The 17,748-nt window shown below is 49.6% G+C and overlaps 2 protein-coding genes across 7 annotated transcripts in view; one reads left to right on the top strand and one right to left on the bottom strand.

The window, feature by feature from the left end:
- Positions 1-7,176, bottom strand: part of DGLUCY (D-glutamate cyclase) — a 29,548-nt gene extending 22,372 nt beyond the window's left edge. Inside the window, exon 1 of one of the 6 annotated variants that reach the window (XM_083167164.1) lies at positions 7,158-7,176. Coding sequence is in view for 3 of the 6 variants with exons in the window: in XM_083167163.1 (XP_083023289.1) it covers positions 2,106-2,204 (99 nt within the window). In the remaining 3 variants the exon portion in view is untranslated. Of the gene's footprint in view, positions 1-1,392; positions 2,057-2,105; positions 2,220-2,435; positions 2,502-2,943; positions 3,126-7,157 lie in introns of those variants that run through there. The other 5 variants (XM_083167167.1, XM_083167165.1, XM_083167163.1 and 2 more) reach the window with 5 other exon arrangements.
- Positions 7,177-7,355: 179 nt separating this feature from the next.
- The window catches only part of RPS6KA5 (ribosomal protein S6 kinase A5), a 49,024-nt gene continuing 38,631 nt past the window's right edge, over positions 7,356-17,748 (top strand). The window contains exon 1 of the mRNA XM_083167161.1: positions 7,356-7,585. Within this exon, the coding sequence (XP_083023287.1) occupies positions 7,528-7,585 (58 nt within the window). The 5' untranslated portion in view covers positions 7,356-7,527. The remainder of the gene's footprint in view (positions 7,586-17,748) is intronic.

Raw genomic sequence — 17,748 nt, 5'->3', positions numbered from 1 at the left:
TGGGCACTGGGTTACACAGTTATACAGAGACAACGGTTACACAGTTATACATGGGCACTTATTAATTAGTTATACATGGGCACTGGTTACTCAGTTATACACGGGCACTGGTTACTCAGTTATACATGGGCACTGGTTACACAGTTATACACAGGCACTGGGTTACACAGTTATACAGAGACAACGGTTACACAGTTATACACGGTTATACATGGGCACTGATTACTCAGTTATACATGGGCACTGGTTACTCAGTTATACACAGGCACTGGGTTACACAGTTATACACGGGCACTGGGTTACACAGTTATACAGAGACAACGGTTACACAGTTATACACGGTTATACATGGGCACTGATTACTCAGTTATACACGGGCACTGATTACTCAGTTATACACAGGCACTGGTTACTCAGTTATACATGGGCACTGGTTACTCAGTTATACATGGGCACTGGTTACTCAGTTATACATGGGCACTGGTTACTCAGTTATACATGGGCACTGGTTGCTCAGTTATACATGGGCACTGGGTACTCAGTTATACACGGGCACTGATTACTCAGTTATACACGGGCACTGATTACTCAGTTATACACGGGCACTGGTTACTCAGTTATACACGGGCACTGGTTACTCAGTTATACACGGGCACTGGTTACTCAGTTATACACGGGCACTGATTACTCAGTTATACACGGGCACTGATTACTCAGTTATACACGGGCACTGATTACTCAGTTATACACGGGCACTGATTACTCAGTTATACACGGGCACTGGTTACTCAGTTATACACGGGCACTGGTTACTCAGTTATACACGGGCACTGATTACTCAGTTATACACGGGCACTGGTTACTCAGTTATACACGGGCAATGATCACACAGTTATAAAGGGACACTGGTTACACAGTTATAAATGGGCACTGGTTATACACGGGCACTGATTACTCAGTTATACATGGGCAATGATCACACAGTTATACACGGGCACTGATTACTCAGTTATACACGGGCAATGATCACACAGTTATACAGGGACACTGGTTACACAGTTATAAATGGGCACTGGTTATACACGGGCACTGGTTACACAGTTATACATGGGTACTTGGCAGATATGATTGTCTGTGTTACAGCTACAGATTATTGGGGTGAAGAGGATTATCAAAACTGGAGAGAGATAAAGTACCAACCAAACATTTCCTGTCTAGCACAGCTTGTCACTTGGCAAATAGAATCTGACTGGCTGGTGCTTTATCTCTCTCCGAGTTTTGATAACCCTCCCCCTATGGCTGCACTGAGTGACAGAAGAACACTCTATGGTATGCATGGAGATACAGGCCCAGGTCAGGGTACTGGCGCAGGAGGCATAGAAGCTCACGTACTGGCGCAGGAGTGGTGAAGCTCAGCTACTGGTGCAGGAGGTGGAGCTCAGGTACTCGCACAGTAGGTGGTGAAGCCCAGTTACTGGTGCAGGATGCGGAGCTCAGGTACTGGTGCAAGAGGTGGTGAAGCTCAGGTACTGGCGCAGTGAGACAGAATCTCAGGTACTGGCGCAGGGAGGCGGGGAAGCTCAAGTACTGGCCCAGGAAGAGGGGAAACTCAAGTACTGGCGTAGAAGGCAGAGAAGTTCAGGTACTGGCACAGGGAGGTGGAAAAGCCCAGGTAATGGCGCAGGGAGGTTGAGAAGCTCCAGTACTGGCACAGTGATGCGGAGAAACTCAGGTACTGGCGCAGGGAGGCAGAGAAGCTCAGATACTGGCGCAGGGAGGCGGAGACGCTCAGGTACTGGCCAGAAGGTGGAGAAACTCAGGTAATGGCGCAGGGAGGCGAGGAAGCTCAAGTACTTGCGCAGGAGTCGGGGAAGCTCAAGTACTGGCGCAGGGAGGCTCAGGACACTGGTTTCAGTGCCCATCACAGTGACATTGTAATGACAGTACCTCTGATCTGTGAAGGACAGGAAATGGTTAGTTACTATGGTCTGTGGTTGAATGGGATGCATGTCCTACCTGGGCAGTGGCTACATAGTATAATATTATTATTATACAGAGTATGGGGCTGTGGGGCAGATAGTAGAGGTGTACACAGCAATACTCACCTTGCAGCATGACAGAGAAACACCTGACCCCACTGAGGAACACAAAGCCCCAGCACAAAGGTTCCTATGGAATATAAGTTCTGGGTACCACAGCGACATCTAATGGAGAGATATCAGACTGACAGTGCAAAGCAAACATTGCTCACCACAGAGTTATCAGAAACCTCAGTCACATATTATATTACCATATTCCACATTGTAGTACACAGAATACCTGGCCATTCACATCCGTCTCTGCCCCAGTAGAGCTTACGATCTATATTGCCTACCACATGTACACACACACACAGACATTTTACGATTAATTTTGTTGGGAGCCAATTAACCTACCGGTATATTTTTGAAGTGTGGGAGAAACCTGGAGGAAACCCACGCAAGCATGTGCAGAACATACAAACTCCACACAGATAGTGATCTCTGCTCACTTATTAGCACAAATCCATCGCTGGACAAACCAGACCTGTCATTGAATAGTCTGCAGGATTCTGTGGTGAAGACACTGACAGATCCACCCTGTGCTCTGCATGAGCTCAGGTGAGAACTACATACCTTCCAACTGTCCAGTTTACAGACTGTCTCGCTGTCCCTCCTGTGGGTAGCACAGTCCTGCAGGGGGGGGGGGAGAAGTGAAGGGGGCTGTTGGGGGAGCCGGAGATCACTGCTGCTCTACTAAATTACAGAGCCCTGCAAACAGGTATACGCTGGCCAGCCAGAGTGCAATCAAGCGCTGTGCAAGGCTGCGAAAAGTGTCTGAATTAACTGCAAAGCCATATACATACCGCTCACATCTAATGATATTTCGTATGTGCGCAGTCGGTGAATGGACTGTATAACGTACCGCTTGTTCTGGTCTTCTGGGGGTGGATTGTGATATGTTGTTCCTATAAAGCGCTTGTGTGTAGCCTGCTAGCAGGATGACCAATGTGCATATGTAGTATCTGCAGTACTTTCCTAAAAGGGGTTTCTAACTATATGCCATATTAGACACAGTTGATGACTATTACCATCAGAAGGGTGTCCTAATACTGCAGTCAGTTGAGCTGCTGTGACTTTACCAGCCCTGGATTTGGTGCATGTGGCTGGTACGATATGGTGAGCTCAACTCTGAGGGGTTTTTTTTGTAAAGGGGAAGTAATGTACAAGGGAAGAACATGTCGTGTAAATCACTGCCCCTTTAAAAAAACAAACTTGAGTTAAGTTCGGACTCGACCTGATTGCTGCTGTGTGCGATCAAATAGCCATCGCCATGCCAGAGTGAAGTCCCGTCCTGTGCAAGGCTGCAAATGGCTTACGAAAACATCGCCAATCGTAAATCCATTCGTAACTCACTGACCATCGATAGATTCTCCCAGTCTGTGAGTAACCCAGAACCTAATCTGATTGAGGCTGATGCTTCCAGAACATGGATGGTTAGCACCCAAACAGCGACATACAAGCGCACTGTGATCCATACGCATGTACATTGGATAATCGATCACCATGCAAATTCGCACAGCAGCGATCAGGTCTGAATAACCCCCTAAATCTGTCCCTTAGTGTGCACAATACAGGACTTCGCACTGACATTAAGAGATCGGTCATGATCCGTATTTGGTCTGGGGCACAGCGAGTGCCCGGTGCTGCACATTATACATGCTCATATGAAAAAGACCTTCGTGTAGTAAATGAAATGTCCAGCGTTTCTGCGTGTTTTGCGCTTTGCCAAAACGTCTTCTATGAGGGGCCTCTGTGTACACGTGTAATGTCTCATGGCTCAGGCTGTGGTTTGCAGAATCTCCGCACACAATCTATGCACACGGTGGCAGAATACTGACATTTCCTCTCATGCATCAGATGGAAACTGTCACTTCCCCTTATGATAAGATCATTAGAAGAGAAGGGAATGTTCTGCAGATAAATACAACAGAGAGCCTGGGATACAGCACTAGGCCTACAAGCATTAGGTCGACACCACTAGGTTGACATGGGGTTAGGTCGACAGTCAAAAGGTCGACATGGTTTTTTTTTTTCACTTTCTTGAGCCGACATGTGCCGACAGGCGGTATTTCATGCCCCACCATCCACTAGGTAGAATAAAATAGCGTGCCGAGAGTAGCAATTTCTACATTCCAGTGTCCATGCCGACTGTGTCGACATTTGGGTCCAAAAAGGTGAAAAAAAACCATGTCGACCTAATGCTTGTGGCGACCTAACCTTCATGCATGTCAACCTACTGGTGTCAACCTAGTTCTTGTCTATCCACTGATCCATACCCGAGAGCTTCACGTTCATAGGCCCTCATTCACTATAATTGCTTCAGCGATCCGCAGCACAGTTACCGATGGTGGCGCAACTGGACCCGTCATGTGCAGGACAGTTCCTGCAATCACATTGCAAACTGTCAATCACGCAGAGGTGTTCGCAGGGAGAGACGGGGCGGCCGGGTTTCCAGAAATGGGATGGCCCCCCGTATTTCAGCAATGGCTGTTTCATTGGCCTCGCAAGCTGCCTGCTACAGGCCTGAGTAAGGTAAAGGCCCCATACACACTGCCAACACATGGAGCTTTTTGGGCTTGTGTGCTGAACATACTGTTTGGACTAGATCGCATTGCACCGCGTGTGGCCACCTTTATGCGATTTGGCCCTATCTCACCCAATTCCGACAGATCAGGACGACAAATTGGGTGAAATGGGCCAAAATCGCATGTTTGACATCCCATCTGATGCGTGGTCCCAAACCTTAACTCCCCCACACAGTCTAACCCTACCTCCCAACCTTCCTCTATCCCCACACAGCCTAATGGTGTGTACACACGCAGGGCCGGGGGGGGGGGGGGGGGTGCGCAATGTGACTGGGGGGGGGGTGTCTGTGATGTGGCCGTCTGAGGGGGGGGGCGATGTGGCTGTCTGGCCTTTGGGGGGGGTGTCTGCGATGTGGCCACCCGGCCGCCAGGGGGGGGGGGTTTGCACGACGTGGCCGCACGGATGCCGTGGGGGTGTGTGTGATGTGGCTGCCGTGCTGCTGGGGGAAGGGGGGGGGGAGTGGCTTGCTCACTTACTGAACACCTGTGAGCTCCTTCCTCCAGCTCTCCTGCTCCTCTGCTGCTGCAGTAGCTTTCCAGCTCACTACCGCCATCCAGTGGCCTGTACACACGGGTACAATCAGCATTAGATTTGCAGATCACACAGGTTTTTTACCTTGCGATCCCGATGCGCGCTCCCGTGGCAGCACAAATCGAAACCCAGATAGACAGGGCAGCAATGACTATATAGTGCAAATCTAATGCTGATTGTATGACTTGTATGTAAATAGTAAAGAGATAGCAAAGATTGCATAGCACTTGAATCTAAAGGCCCAAATACACTATGCGATTTTGGACCGATTCCACGCGAATTCAGCACTTGGGCCGATCGATCGCGTGAAATCCGCCCAAAATCGCATGTGTCTGACATTTGATCCGATGCGCGGTCCCGTGCGCATCAGCCCAGATCAGGAGGTCGGACGTGCAGCATGTAAGATCACGTCCGACCTCCTGCAGCGGTGGCTCTTAAATGAGTGGCCGGCGGGTGCAGCGGAGGGTGCACATGAGGAAGCAGTCCAGCTTGTGATCTGCTCTCATCCATTACCAGGTTTTTGTGCCAACCAGCCCAATCTGATAATCGATCTGTAGATGTATGGCCAGCATAACCCTACCCCCCCCCCCCCCCCTTGATGTGCTGAATCCTAAAGGTGCCCACACACTAGAAAGATCTGCGATCTTAAGATGTGCGCATAAATTAGCCATGAAATCTTCAAAGATTTCAGGCAAGCGCACATCTTTACCAAAGAGTTCTCTTAAGATCCTATGTGCGTTCCTATGGATCTTTTGTTAAATCTTCTGATCTTTCATGGAGCATGTAATGGAGCATACATATGTGAGATATCGCATGCAATCATTCGATTTCGGACACATCTGGCTGGTAAATCGAATGATTGCATGCATTTTTAAGCTGACATTCGACGCAATGCACAGGGACGCCGTCGAATGTTGCATCGAAAGATATTATGAGCTGCACATAATATTTATCGAATTGCATGAGCAATCGCATGTGGTTTTTAACCACATGCGATTGCTCGAATGCAATCAGCGGCGGGTTCAGGGAGCAAGGCTGGGATGGGGACCGGAGCGCTAGCGGAGAGCAGGTACCTTAATGCTGGGGAGGCATGGTGGCTGTGTAGCCGGGACCTGAGTGGTAGAGCTTTCAGGCGGCGGGACTCGCTGCAGCAGATGACTTTGAAACACTGGATGGCCCTCTGATTGGCTGAGGCCCCTGAGTGAAAGCTTTATCATCCATTCAGAGGGCGTCCAGTGTTTCAAAGACACTGCTGCTGCTGACAAGTCCCGCCGCCTGAAAGCTCCAATGCTATGGTCCCCAGCTCCGGTCCTGCCTACACAGCTCCACACCACCCTCTTCCAGCACCCGATGTCCATCGCAGGATTGCATGCGACATCGGGTGCTGCCCTGGGAACCACCATCGCATCTGATCGCATAAATGAATGGGCAGCATAAGATCAGAAGATTTAGCAAAAGATCCACGGGAGCGCACATCACACCAATATCGGCCGATTTTCGTCCGATTATCGGTAAACATCGGACGATATATATTCATCGGAAATTGGCCAATCAGCAAAAAAAAAACGTTCTAGTGTGTGAGGAGGCGGGCAGACGCCAGGCCCTATAACCCACTTGGATCCAGCATCTCACCCACCACCACCCCCCCCCCCCCCCCTTCCAGAAAGGGCGTGGTCCACGGCGTTTGGGAGGCCTTGGTTACTCCAAGTCAACATCTCTTGGAGCCGCGCATGCGCAGCAGTGTCGGAGCCTGAGGCTGGAGCCGCTGGGTCCACATACCCGACAGTGACAAATGCAGCAGCGCGCTGTGACCACGGGTGGGCGGAGCCCGCCATATGTACTATAAGACGAGAGGGGCCGGCCGGGTATATAGAGGGGAGTAAATAAAGCGGTAATCCGCACAGTACACGGTAGCTAGCTCCTAACGGCCAATCGCCTTCCCTTTATCATCCCAGCAACCACTGGGAAAGCAGTATGTGGGCGGAGTCTAGGCGTCGCCCTGTCCAATGATAAAGCGGTGGCTTCTCTTGTTGTGCCGCCCATTCTCTCTGTCAACCGCGGGGGGCGGGAAAGGGAATCTCTCTGGGTGTACCAGGACTCCGCCTACTCGTCGTGTGCCAACCAATGAGCGGCCGGGGATCCGTGCGCTGGTGTTAGGTAGTACTTGCTGGCAAAGGTTAGGTTGCGCCGTGCCGTACGAGTGCGCTCCGGGAGGGGGTCTGAGTGTCCGCTGGGGGGTGCGAGGCAGCGGGTGGCTCTCCCGTGGCGGACACCGTGTTCTCCAGGCTACCCGTCTCTGTGTGTACGCGGGGCTCCTGTGTGACGGGACATGGAGGGGCCCTCCCGGGAAGGTGACCTGCTGACAGTGACACACGAGCTCCGGAGCGGTGAGTGCCCCAGCCGTGCACAGTACTACTGACATACTTGCCTACCTGACCCTTTCCATGAGGGAGAAAATGCTCTGTGCCTGGACTTCCCTGGTAATGTAGGATTGCCATCATCTGTGGGGAGCTAGGTACTTGATAAGAAAGGTGTCACCACAGGTGATGGCAATCATACGTTACCAGGGAAGTCCAGGAACAGAGCATTTTCTCCCTCATGGAGAGGGTCAGGTAGGCAAGTATGACTACTGACCTATCCCTGTCTCCAGCTGTGCCCAGTACCCCCCTTGTACCCAGTTCTGATAGCCCTGTCTCCAGCAGTGTCCCTATGCACAGTACTACTACCCCTTGTCTACAGCAGTGTCCCTATGCACAATAATACTACTATTACCCCTGTCTCCAGCAGTGTCCCTATGCACAGTACTACTGACATATTCCTGTCTTCAGCTTTGCCCAGTACCCCCCCCCCCCTGTGCCCAGTACTACTGACCTATCCCTGTCTCCAGCTGTGCCTTGTGCACAGTTCTACTGACAGCCCTGTCTCCAACTGTACCCAGTACCCCCCTTGTACCCAGTTCTACTGAAAGCCCTTTCTCCAGCAGTGTCCCTATGCACAGTACTACTACTACCCCTTGTCTACAGCAGTGTACATATGCACAGTACTACTACTATTACTTCCTGTCTCCAGCAGTGTCCCTATGCACAGTACTACTGACCTATTCCTGTCTTCAGCTGTGCCCAGTACCCCCCTTGTGCCCAGTACTACTGACCTATCCCTATCTCCAGCTGTGCCTTGTGCACAGTTCTACTGACCGCCCTGTCTCCAGCTGTGCCCCTATGCACACTACTACTACCCTCTGTCTGCAACAGTGCCCCTATGCATAGTACTACTACAACCCCTGTCTCCAGCAGTGTCCCTATGCACAGTACTACTACCCCTAGTCTCCAGCAGTGCCCTTATGCACAGTACTACTGACATCCCCTCTCTCCAACAGTGCCCCACCCACCCGCATTCACATTACTACTGATATACTGTTTCCAGCAGTGCCTCGCCCCCACACACAGTACTACTGATATACTGTCTCCAGCAGTGCCCGCTATAGGGCTACAGGCATTTCTAAGCTATCCGGTATCCCTTGTGCACAGTACTACTGACCTATCCATGTCCCCAGCAGTGAACAGTGTCCTACTGTGCCCATTACTACTGACCTATCCCTGCCCCCCCCCCCCCCCCCCCCAAAAGTGCCCGGATCCCCAGGTTCTCAGTACTATTTTCACCCCCTGCCTCCAGCAGTGTCTTCCTATGCGTAGTACTACTAACTTCCACCTACCTCTAGCTGTGTCCATGCGAAGCACTACTACTAAAGTTTCTATGTCCCCCTTCTTAGTGTTTCCCAGTGCACACTACTGACCTCTCTATGCCCAACTCTGTGTCCCCCAGTGTTCCTCACTGCACACTCCCACTGACATCTCTATGCCCTCCCCTCGGTGTCCCCCAGTTCACACTATTACTGACATCTCTGTCCCCTCCTCAGTGTTCCCCAGTGCACACTTTTACTGACATCTCTGTCCCCTCCTCTGTGTTTTTCAGTTCACACTATTACTGACATCTCTGTCCCCTCCTCAGTGTTCCCCAGTGCACACTTTTACTGACATCTCTGTCCCCTCCTCTGTGTTTTTCAGTGCACACTACCACTGACGTCTGTCCCCTCCTCAGTGTCTCCCATGGAACACTACTACTGACATATCTGTCGCCTCCTCGGTGACCCCCAGTGCACACTACTACTGACATCTCTATGCCCACACTACTGCTGACACCTTATCCCCCTCTTTAGTAGTCATGTGCACACTACCACTGACATCTGTTCCATCCTCAGTGTTCTCCAGTGCACACTACTATTGACATCTCTATGCCCACCCTTCAGTGTCCCCCAGTGTACACTACCACTGACATCTGTCCCCTTTCTCCATATTCCCCAGTGCACACTATCACTGACATCTGTCCCCTCCTCAGTGTTCCCTAGTGCACACTACCACTGACATCTATCCCCTACTCAGTGTTCCCCAGTTCACACTACTACTGACATCTGTGTCCCCTCCTCAGTGTTCCCTCAGTGCACACTACTACTGACATCTCTATGACCACCCCACAGTGCACACTACCACTGACTCTGTTCCCTCCTCAGCATCCCTCAGTGCACACTACTACTGACCTCTCTATGCCCACCCCTCAGTGCACACTACTGTTGATACCTTGCACCCCTCTTTAGTAGCCCTTGTGCACAGTATCACTGACATCTCCTTACCCCCCTCCTCAGGTTCTCCTTGTGCTACTGACAGAACCTTTTCCTCATCTCTAAAACATTCTCATGCCACTAATAGCCCACACAGTTCAGCATATGTTCCCCCATTATGCATAGTAAAGGGGTGTACACATGCTTCGATTTTGATAGGTTTTCGATTTGATTAAGCTTATCGAAGCAAAATGAAATTTAATGGATTTTAAGACTCTTTCGGTCCACATTCGATTCCACGTGCACTCCTGTTTTCACTATATTGAAAAGAAAAAAATAGACTGCAGGCAAGGAAATATCGAATGTGTACACTGTGCCTTGAATGCAAATCGACATCTGTATTGAATGCAAAAGTACTGATCGAATGGAAAGCAAGGCCAAATGAAAAGGGTTTGAATTGGGTAAATTGAAAGCCAATCGAACCGAAATTGAATGTAAATCGATGCGTGTGTACACATGGTTAGATCTGGGATTCGATTAGCTATGCCGTTCGATTTCTACTCTATAGTCTTGCCTGGCAAGGCTACTATTTCTATTTGATTTCCACTATACGTGAACGCGCATTGGGATCGAATCTGCGTTGAATGCTGCTAAATTCATTCAATGTGCATTCGATTCGATATTGCTTCTAAAAGCAAAATCGAATCGAAAAATAGTGTGAACCCTCTATAACACTGCTGTCTCTCCTTTGCCTGTTCCTGTGATAGCGACTAGTCAAATGCACAGTGCCCCTGTTCTTCCTCGTTATCGTTATCCATTAGTTAATTATGTCTGGTTATTATATTGCAATATATTATCCTATAATGCTACATCGCCTTGTCTTACTGCTCCCTATCCCCCACAGCGCCCTCTGCTGATAGGGTTATACATATCTCTTCCTTTTCTGGAGTATTAAGCACTTGGGGCCTTATTTTAGTTCACTCTTTCTGACAAAATCCTTCTTAGATGGACAAAATCATGTGCACTGCAGGTGGGGCAGATGTAACTTGTGCAGATATAATTAGATTTGGGTGGGGTTTACTTCAAAGTTAGATCTATATTGCAGTGTAAAAATAAAGCAGCCAGTATTTTCCCTTTACAGAAACAAAATTAGTCACCCAAATCTAATTCTCTCTGCACATTTTACATCTGCCCCCCTGCAGTGCACATAGTTTTGTCCATCTAAGAAGGATTTTGTCAGAAAGAGCGAACCAAAATAAGGCCCTTGGTGACTGTGTGGCCCATCATCATGGCTTCCTGTGAATGCAGTAAATGATATGAAGTGAATACAGAGTTTGTCGTTATGTAAGGCCAGGTGTGTGCTATCCCCCATCTGTCAGTAATATCACCCCCCAGGTACACAGGGTCACAGCTCAGCCTCCCGATGTCCTATTTCTGGATTTGCAGCTTCTTGCTTCATTCCTGGACTGATAAGCAGATGGATGTCATTCGAGGACCCCAAACCCCACTAATTGTTTTGTCTCTGGTGTGGGAAATGAATATGCATAGTGATTATAAATAGGACCTTACTTTCACATCAGAAGACTTAAAATTAGCCACTTTGGTTTTTTCTTGCAGAGTGTTGATTTGCGGCGCTTGGCGGTGGCTTGGAACAGCACAGTGTTATCTGGTGGGCTGACATAGAACGCAGGCTTCACAGTGTTGTAGTTATGTACATACAGCGCTGTGGTATCTGGTGGGCTGACATAGAATGCAGGCTGCACAGTGTTGTAGTTACGTACATACAGCACAGTGTTATCTGGTGGGCTGACATAGAATGCAGGCTGCACAGTGTTGTAGTAATGTACATACAGCGCAGTGTTATCTGGTGGGCTGACATAGAACGCAGGCTTCACAGTGTTGTAGTTATGTACATACAGCGCTGTGGTATCTGGTGGGCTGACATAGAACATAGGTTGCACAGTGTTGTAGTTATGTACATACAGCGCTGTGGTATCTGGTGGGCTGACATAGAACGCAGGCTGCACAGTGTTGTATTTATGTACATACAGCACAGTGTTATCTTGTGGGCTGACATAGAACGCAGGCTGCGCAGTGTTGTAGTTATGTACATACAGCACAGTGTTATCTGGTGGGCTGACATAGAACGCATGCTGCACAGTGTTGTAGTTATGTACATGCAGCGCAGTGTTATCTGGTGGGCTGACATAGAACGCACGCTGCACAGTGTTGTAGTTATGTACATACAGCGCAGTGTTATCTGGTGGGCTGACATAGAACGCAGGCTGCACGGTGTTGTAGTTATGTACATACAGCGCAGTGTTATCTGGTGGGCTTACATAGAACACAGGCTGCACAGTGTTGTAGTTACGTACATACAGCACAGTGTTATCTGGTGGGCTGACATAGAACGCAGGCTGCACGGTGTTGTAGTTATGTACATACAGCGCGGTGGTATCTGGTGGGCTGACATAGAACGCAGGCTGCACGGTGTTGTAGTTATGTACATACAGCACAGTGTTATCTGGTGGGCTGACATAGAATGCAGGCTGCACAGTGTTGTAGTTATGTACATACAGCGCGGTGGTATCTGGTGGGCTGCCATAGAACGCAGGCTGCACGGTGTTGTAGTTATGTACATACAGCGCGGTGGTATCTGGTGGGCTGACATAGAACGCAGGCTGCACGGTGTTGTAGTTATGTACATACAGCGCGGTGGTATCTGGTGGGCTGACATAGAACGCAGGCTGCACGGTGTTGTAGTTATGTACATACAGCGCGGTGGTATCTGGTGGGCTGACATAGAACGCAGGCTGCACGGTGTTGTAGTTATGTACATACAGCACGGGGTTATCTGGTGGGCTGACATAGAATGCAGGCTGCACAGTGTTGTAGTAATGTACATACAGCGCGGTGTTATCTGGTGGGCTGACATAGAACGCAGGCTGCACGGTGTTGTAGTTATGTACATACAGCGCGGTGGTATCTGGTGGGCTGACATAGAACGCAGGCTGCACGGTGTTGTAGTTATGTGCATACAGCACGGGGTTATCTGGTGGGCTGACATAGAACGCAGGCTGCACAGTGTTGTAGTTATGTACATACAGCACAGTGGTATCTGGTGGGCTGACATAGAACGCAGGCTGCACTGTGTTGTAGTTATGTACATACAGCGCGGTGGTATCTGGTGGGCTGACATAGAATGCAGGCTGCACAGTTTTGTAGCGTATGTATATACAGTGCAGTGTTGCGCTTATAGTTTGCTGCCTGTTGCTTGGTTAGTACCAGGTGCAGTGCGATCTGTGCACCCATAATGCATTGCAGTATGTGATTGTTACGGTAGGATGAGTGCTGGTGGGGTTTTGCACATGAACAGTTCCGCTGACCACAAATGCACAGCAGCCATTGCCAGGAGGACTTTTATAAGGGATATTTGTACACCTTAATTGGGTTGGGTACGGGATTCCGGCACTTAGAATGCCAGAAGTCAGAAAACTGACAGCCGCATCCTGATGCTGAGGATCAGGACACCTTGTGTGTCAGTGTACGTTCTCTCTTACCCTAACCCTAAAGGACCCTTTACACTTATGCGATTTGGGATGATTTTACCCGATTTAGCGGATCGTCAGTGTTTGCTATCTCATCCGATCCAATGTGCGGCCTCATGTGCATTGCAACCGGAAGTCGGACCTGCTTGCACGCCCATCTTCCGACTTGGACCCCCACCAGGTGGCAGGGAAGGGGGTCTCATACGATACATCACATCCTATAGATTGTAAGCTTGCAGCAGGGCCCTCTTACCTCCAAGTCTGTCTGTTGTTACCCAGTTTGTTTTATCACTGTCTACTATTGTAAAGCGCTACGGAATCTTCTGCGCTATATAAGAAACTGTTAATAAATAAATAAATGCAGAAGGGGGTCGCATGCGATCCTGCCGCCCTGGAAGGTCCCATGAAGGAGGGATCAGATGGTCACATACTGCTGTGAGACGTGGCCACCAACCGGTTAGGTTTAGGCTGTAATTGGGCAGCAAGGGTGGTGTATTGGTTAGCATTACTGCCTCACAGCGCTGAGGTCATGGGTTCCATTCCCACCATGGCCCCAACTGTGCGCAGTTTGTATAGTCTCCCCGTACTAGCGTGGGTTTACGCCGGGTACTCTGGTTTCCTCCTACATTCCAAAAGGATACGGTTCGTTTTATCGAATGACATTAGGTCGAATGTCATTTGGTCGACCCCACTAGGTCGAATGTGTAAAAAGGTCGACATGGGTTTATGTCAAACTTCCGACTATGTCGACTGCCATTAGGTCGACTGGGGTTAGGTCGAATTGCTCTTTTTGGGGTTTTTTTGGCCGAAATGTCAACAGTGTCGACATGGACACTGTTGACATAGTGAATCGGACCCTCGCATCGCTCGCTTCGCTCGCCATGCTTCGGGCGCGGTGGCTCGCTTCGCTCGCCACAGCTTTAATAACCTCCTCCACGCCCTAGTGGATGGTAGGGCATGAACCACCGCCTGTCGGAACCAAAAAAAACCCAAAAAGAGCAATTCGACCTAACCCCAGTCGACCTAATGGCAGTCGACATAGTCGGAAGTTCGACATAAACCCATGTCGACCTTTTTACACATTCGACCTAGTGGGGTCGACCAAATGACATTCGACCTAATGTCATTCGATAAAACGACCGTATCCCATTCCAAAATATAGTGGTAGGTTAATTAGCTCCTAACAGTATTAGCCCTAGAATGTCTGTGCTCCTGTATGTATTACTAGCTGCTCTGGCAGTTAAGGGGTGCTGGGTCTAATGTGAGAGCATTCTGGATGGAGCAGCTGTGCAGGGGTGACTGTATATAAGGCACCAGATGTGGACCATGCTCTAAACTTTAGAGTCTAAAGGTTTTTGTTAATCCTGTGTCTGATTGCTGCATAGTCCCGGCCAGAGATTGGATGTTAGCAGCCAGTAATCTGGTCCCAGTGACATGCGGAATTACACTGAGAGAAAGATGAATAATTCTACATGATAGAAACTTTCAAATATATCAAGGGCTTTAACAAGGTACAGGTGGGAGACATTCTTCACAGGAAGAGGAGCAACAGAACACGAGGACATGCACTGAAACTAGAGGGAGGAAGATTCAGGGGAAATGCGAGGAAGAATTTTTTCACAGAAAGAGTAGTAGATAAGTGGAATAGCCTCCCAACAGAAGTGGTAGACGCAAATACAGTAGTACAATTTAAACATGCTTGGGATAAGCATATTGATATCCTTACAAAAAAATAAGGATCAAATATGGTTTGAGGTAACATGTTTAAAAAAAGGGGCAGACTAGATGGGCCAAGTGGTTCTTATCTGCCGTCAAATTCTATGTTTCTATGTTTACATTTACACTGATTATTGCAGAATGCCTGGGGCCTTGGGGCTATAACTAGGGGGCATGTCATGGTTCCACATCTGCAGGAATGTGCAGAATAAGGTGTTCTATACTGCAGTGAATACAGAAAAGGGAGATGCGAGAATGGATCAATAAAACGGCGGCAAAAGCCCCAGGATTAGCTCAGATGGTAGACAGTGACACCATTCTCTTCCTCCTCTGGCTGCCGGCAGTGTAGGCGATGGATCACGTTATGGCACAAGCAGCTATTCAGGGATTCTCTGTAGCCATCGTTTCCTCAGCACATCTCCTAAGGAATTATGTGGGGCTCAGTATCCAACGTGCCAGCTCTGCAACCAACATCATTGCTCCCCGGGGTACATAATGGGAGTTACCAGCAAAAGGCACCAGCCGTCCCTACTCCACCTGTACCTCAGAACCCCGTTCCTGGCCCCATCCAGCTCTGTCACTCTGAGGACTACAACTTCCACCATCTCCAGTCCCTACTCCCCTGTACCCGCAGAATCCATGGTCCTGGCTCCATCCAGCTCTGTCACTCTGAGGACTACAACTCCCACCATCTTCAGTCCCTACTCCCCTGTACCTGCAGAATCCTTGGTCCTGGCTCCATCCAGCTCTGTCACTCTGAGGACTACAACTTCCACCATCTCCAGTCCCTACTCCCCTGTACCCGCAGAATCCATGGTCCTGGCTCCATCCAGCTCTGTCACTCTGAGGACTTCAACTTCCACCATCTCCAGTCCCTACTCCCCTGTACCCGCAGAATCCTTGGTCCTGGCTCCATCCAGCTCTGTCACTCTGATGACTACAATTCCCACCATCTCCAGTCCAGTCCTCTGGCTCAGGATACGGTGGCTCCACATGTTTCCACATCACATAATTGTGTTTCATATGTTCAGTTAGAACAGGGGTGTCAAACTCAAATTCATCGGGGGCCGCATCAGCAGTTTGGTCACCCTCAAAGGGCCGGTTGTATCTGTAGGTCCCCCTGTATAATTATAATGCCATGACACCACAGGCTGCTCCCCCTGTATAATATAAAATGAATGCCATGACACCACAGGCTGCTCCCCCTGTATAATAATAATGCCATGACACCACAGACTGCTCCCCCTGTATAATATAATAAAAGTAATGCCATGACACAAATGATTATACAGGAGGAGCAGCCTGTGGTGTCATGGCATTATTATTATTATACACGGGGACACCTCAGGAAACAGCAGATATATATATTTTTTTTATTGTGAGTGTGATCCTTATCCTCACTTACTGTTTCTCCGTCTGTCCTGCAGCTGCTGCGGCTTCCAGCTTTTCTTCACTGCTTGCTGCGGCCACACTGTCCCCGACTCCCGGTCCAGCTTCCCTGCCTGCTCCTACTTCTCTACAGACGCATGGGCGGGCGGCGTCATCGTCATGACGTCCCCACCCAGTGTCTGTCACTGCCGGGCATCAGAGGGAACAGGCGGCCGGGCCCTCCTCCACGTAGCCGTGGAGGCCGGCGGCCATGTGTTTGTAGACGCATACATATGTGCCTACAGGAACATGGCCGCCGACAGTGGAGGAACAGGTAAGGCGGCCGCGGTGGGGTGGGTGAGAGGAGGTGGCCTAGGCAGGAGCTGGGACACACTACCCCTGCGTGCTATCTCCTCGCACGGGCAGGGCCGTCTTAACAGCAGTGTGGGCCCCTGGGCAAAGCAATGCACTGGGGCCCTTACCCATTCTCCCCTCCTAGGGGTGGGGGTGCTATCAGCAGCAGCTTTGATGTCCCACGGGTGGCAGGGGGTGCTCTTTCTTCCATTCAACATGTAGGACCTGGAGCAGTAACTTCTGCTAATTACTCCTTTACTGCACAGGTGGTGGGAGGGTGAACACTAACGTGTGGAAGGGGGCAATGAGCTGAATGAAGGGTCCCTTGCAAATTACTTCCAGGGAGGTAGGGTGTGTTTTATACGCAGGGGAGGGTTGGATAATGGAGTGGGCTTAATATTTGCCATTTTCCGGTGGAAGGGCAGCTTGTTTGACTGCAGATATCGACATTATCTGGAAATAGATTGCTTAGCCTTCAATAGTATAAAAACCTAGAGTCCCAACTTTCAGAAGGTGCTGGGAACTTGGAGATCAGGAGCCAGAGCAACCCATTGACAAAAATATGAAACCACACCAGACGTTTGGAGCTGGAGCAGGGACTGGCTGCTGGAAGGCTGATATCTCTGGTTCTGGGCATGATAGAGACAAGTCGCTAGTGTCGACAGAAAGGGGAGAGTCCCAGCTTTTGGAATTTACTCTCAGAAAACCTCTAAGTCAAAGAGAAACTGAGAAATATGACTGGGAATTGCAATTAATAGGTCAAATGTGGACTGCTGCTTTAAAGTTGGATATCTCCAGTTCCCCAGGGCCGATTTTCAAAAATCTGGTATCCCTGGAAAAAGGGGATCCTCAGCTATCAGTATAGGGCCCTTTACCCCTGGGGCCCCTGGGCAAGTGCCCATTAAGCCCATACGAAAAGACGGCCCTGCGCACGGGCCACATGACGAGG

This window comes from Crinia signifera, chromosome 12 (genome assembly GCF_055691185.1).
Source record: "Crinia signifera chromosome 12, ASM5569118v1, whole genome shotgun sequence".
NCBI classification, from domain to species: Eukaryota; Metazoa; Chordata; class Amphibia; order Anura; family Myobatrachidae; genus Crinia; species Crinia signifera.
This window is presented reverse-complemented; position numbering and strand designations above follow the sequence as displayed.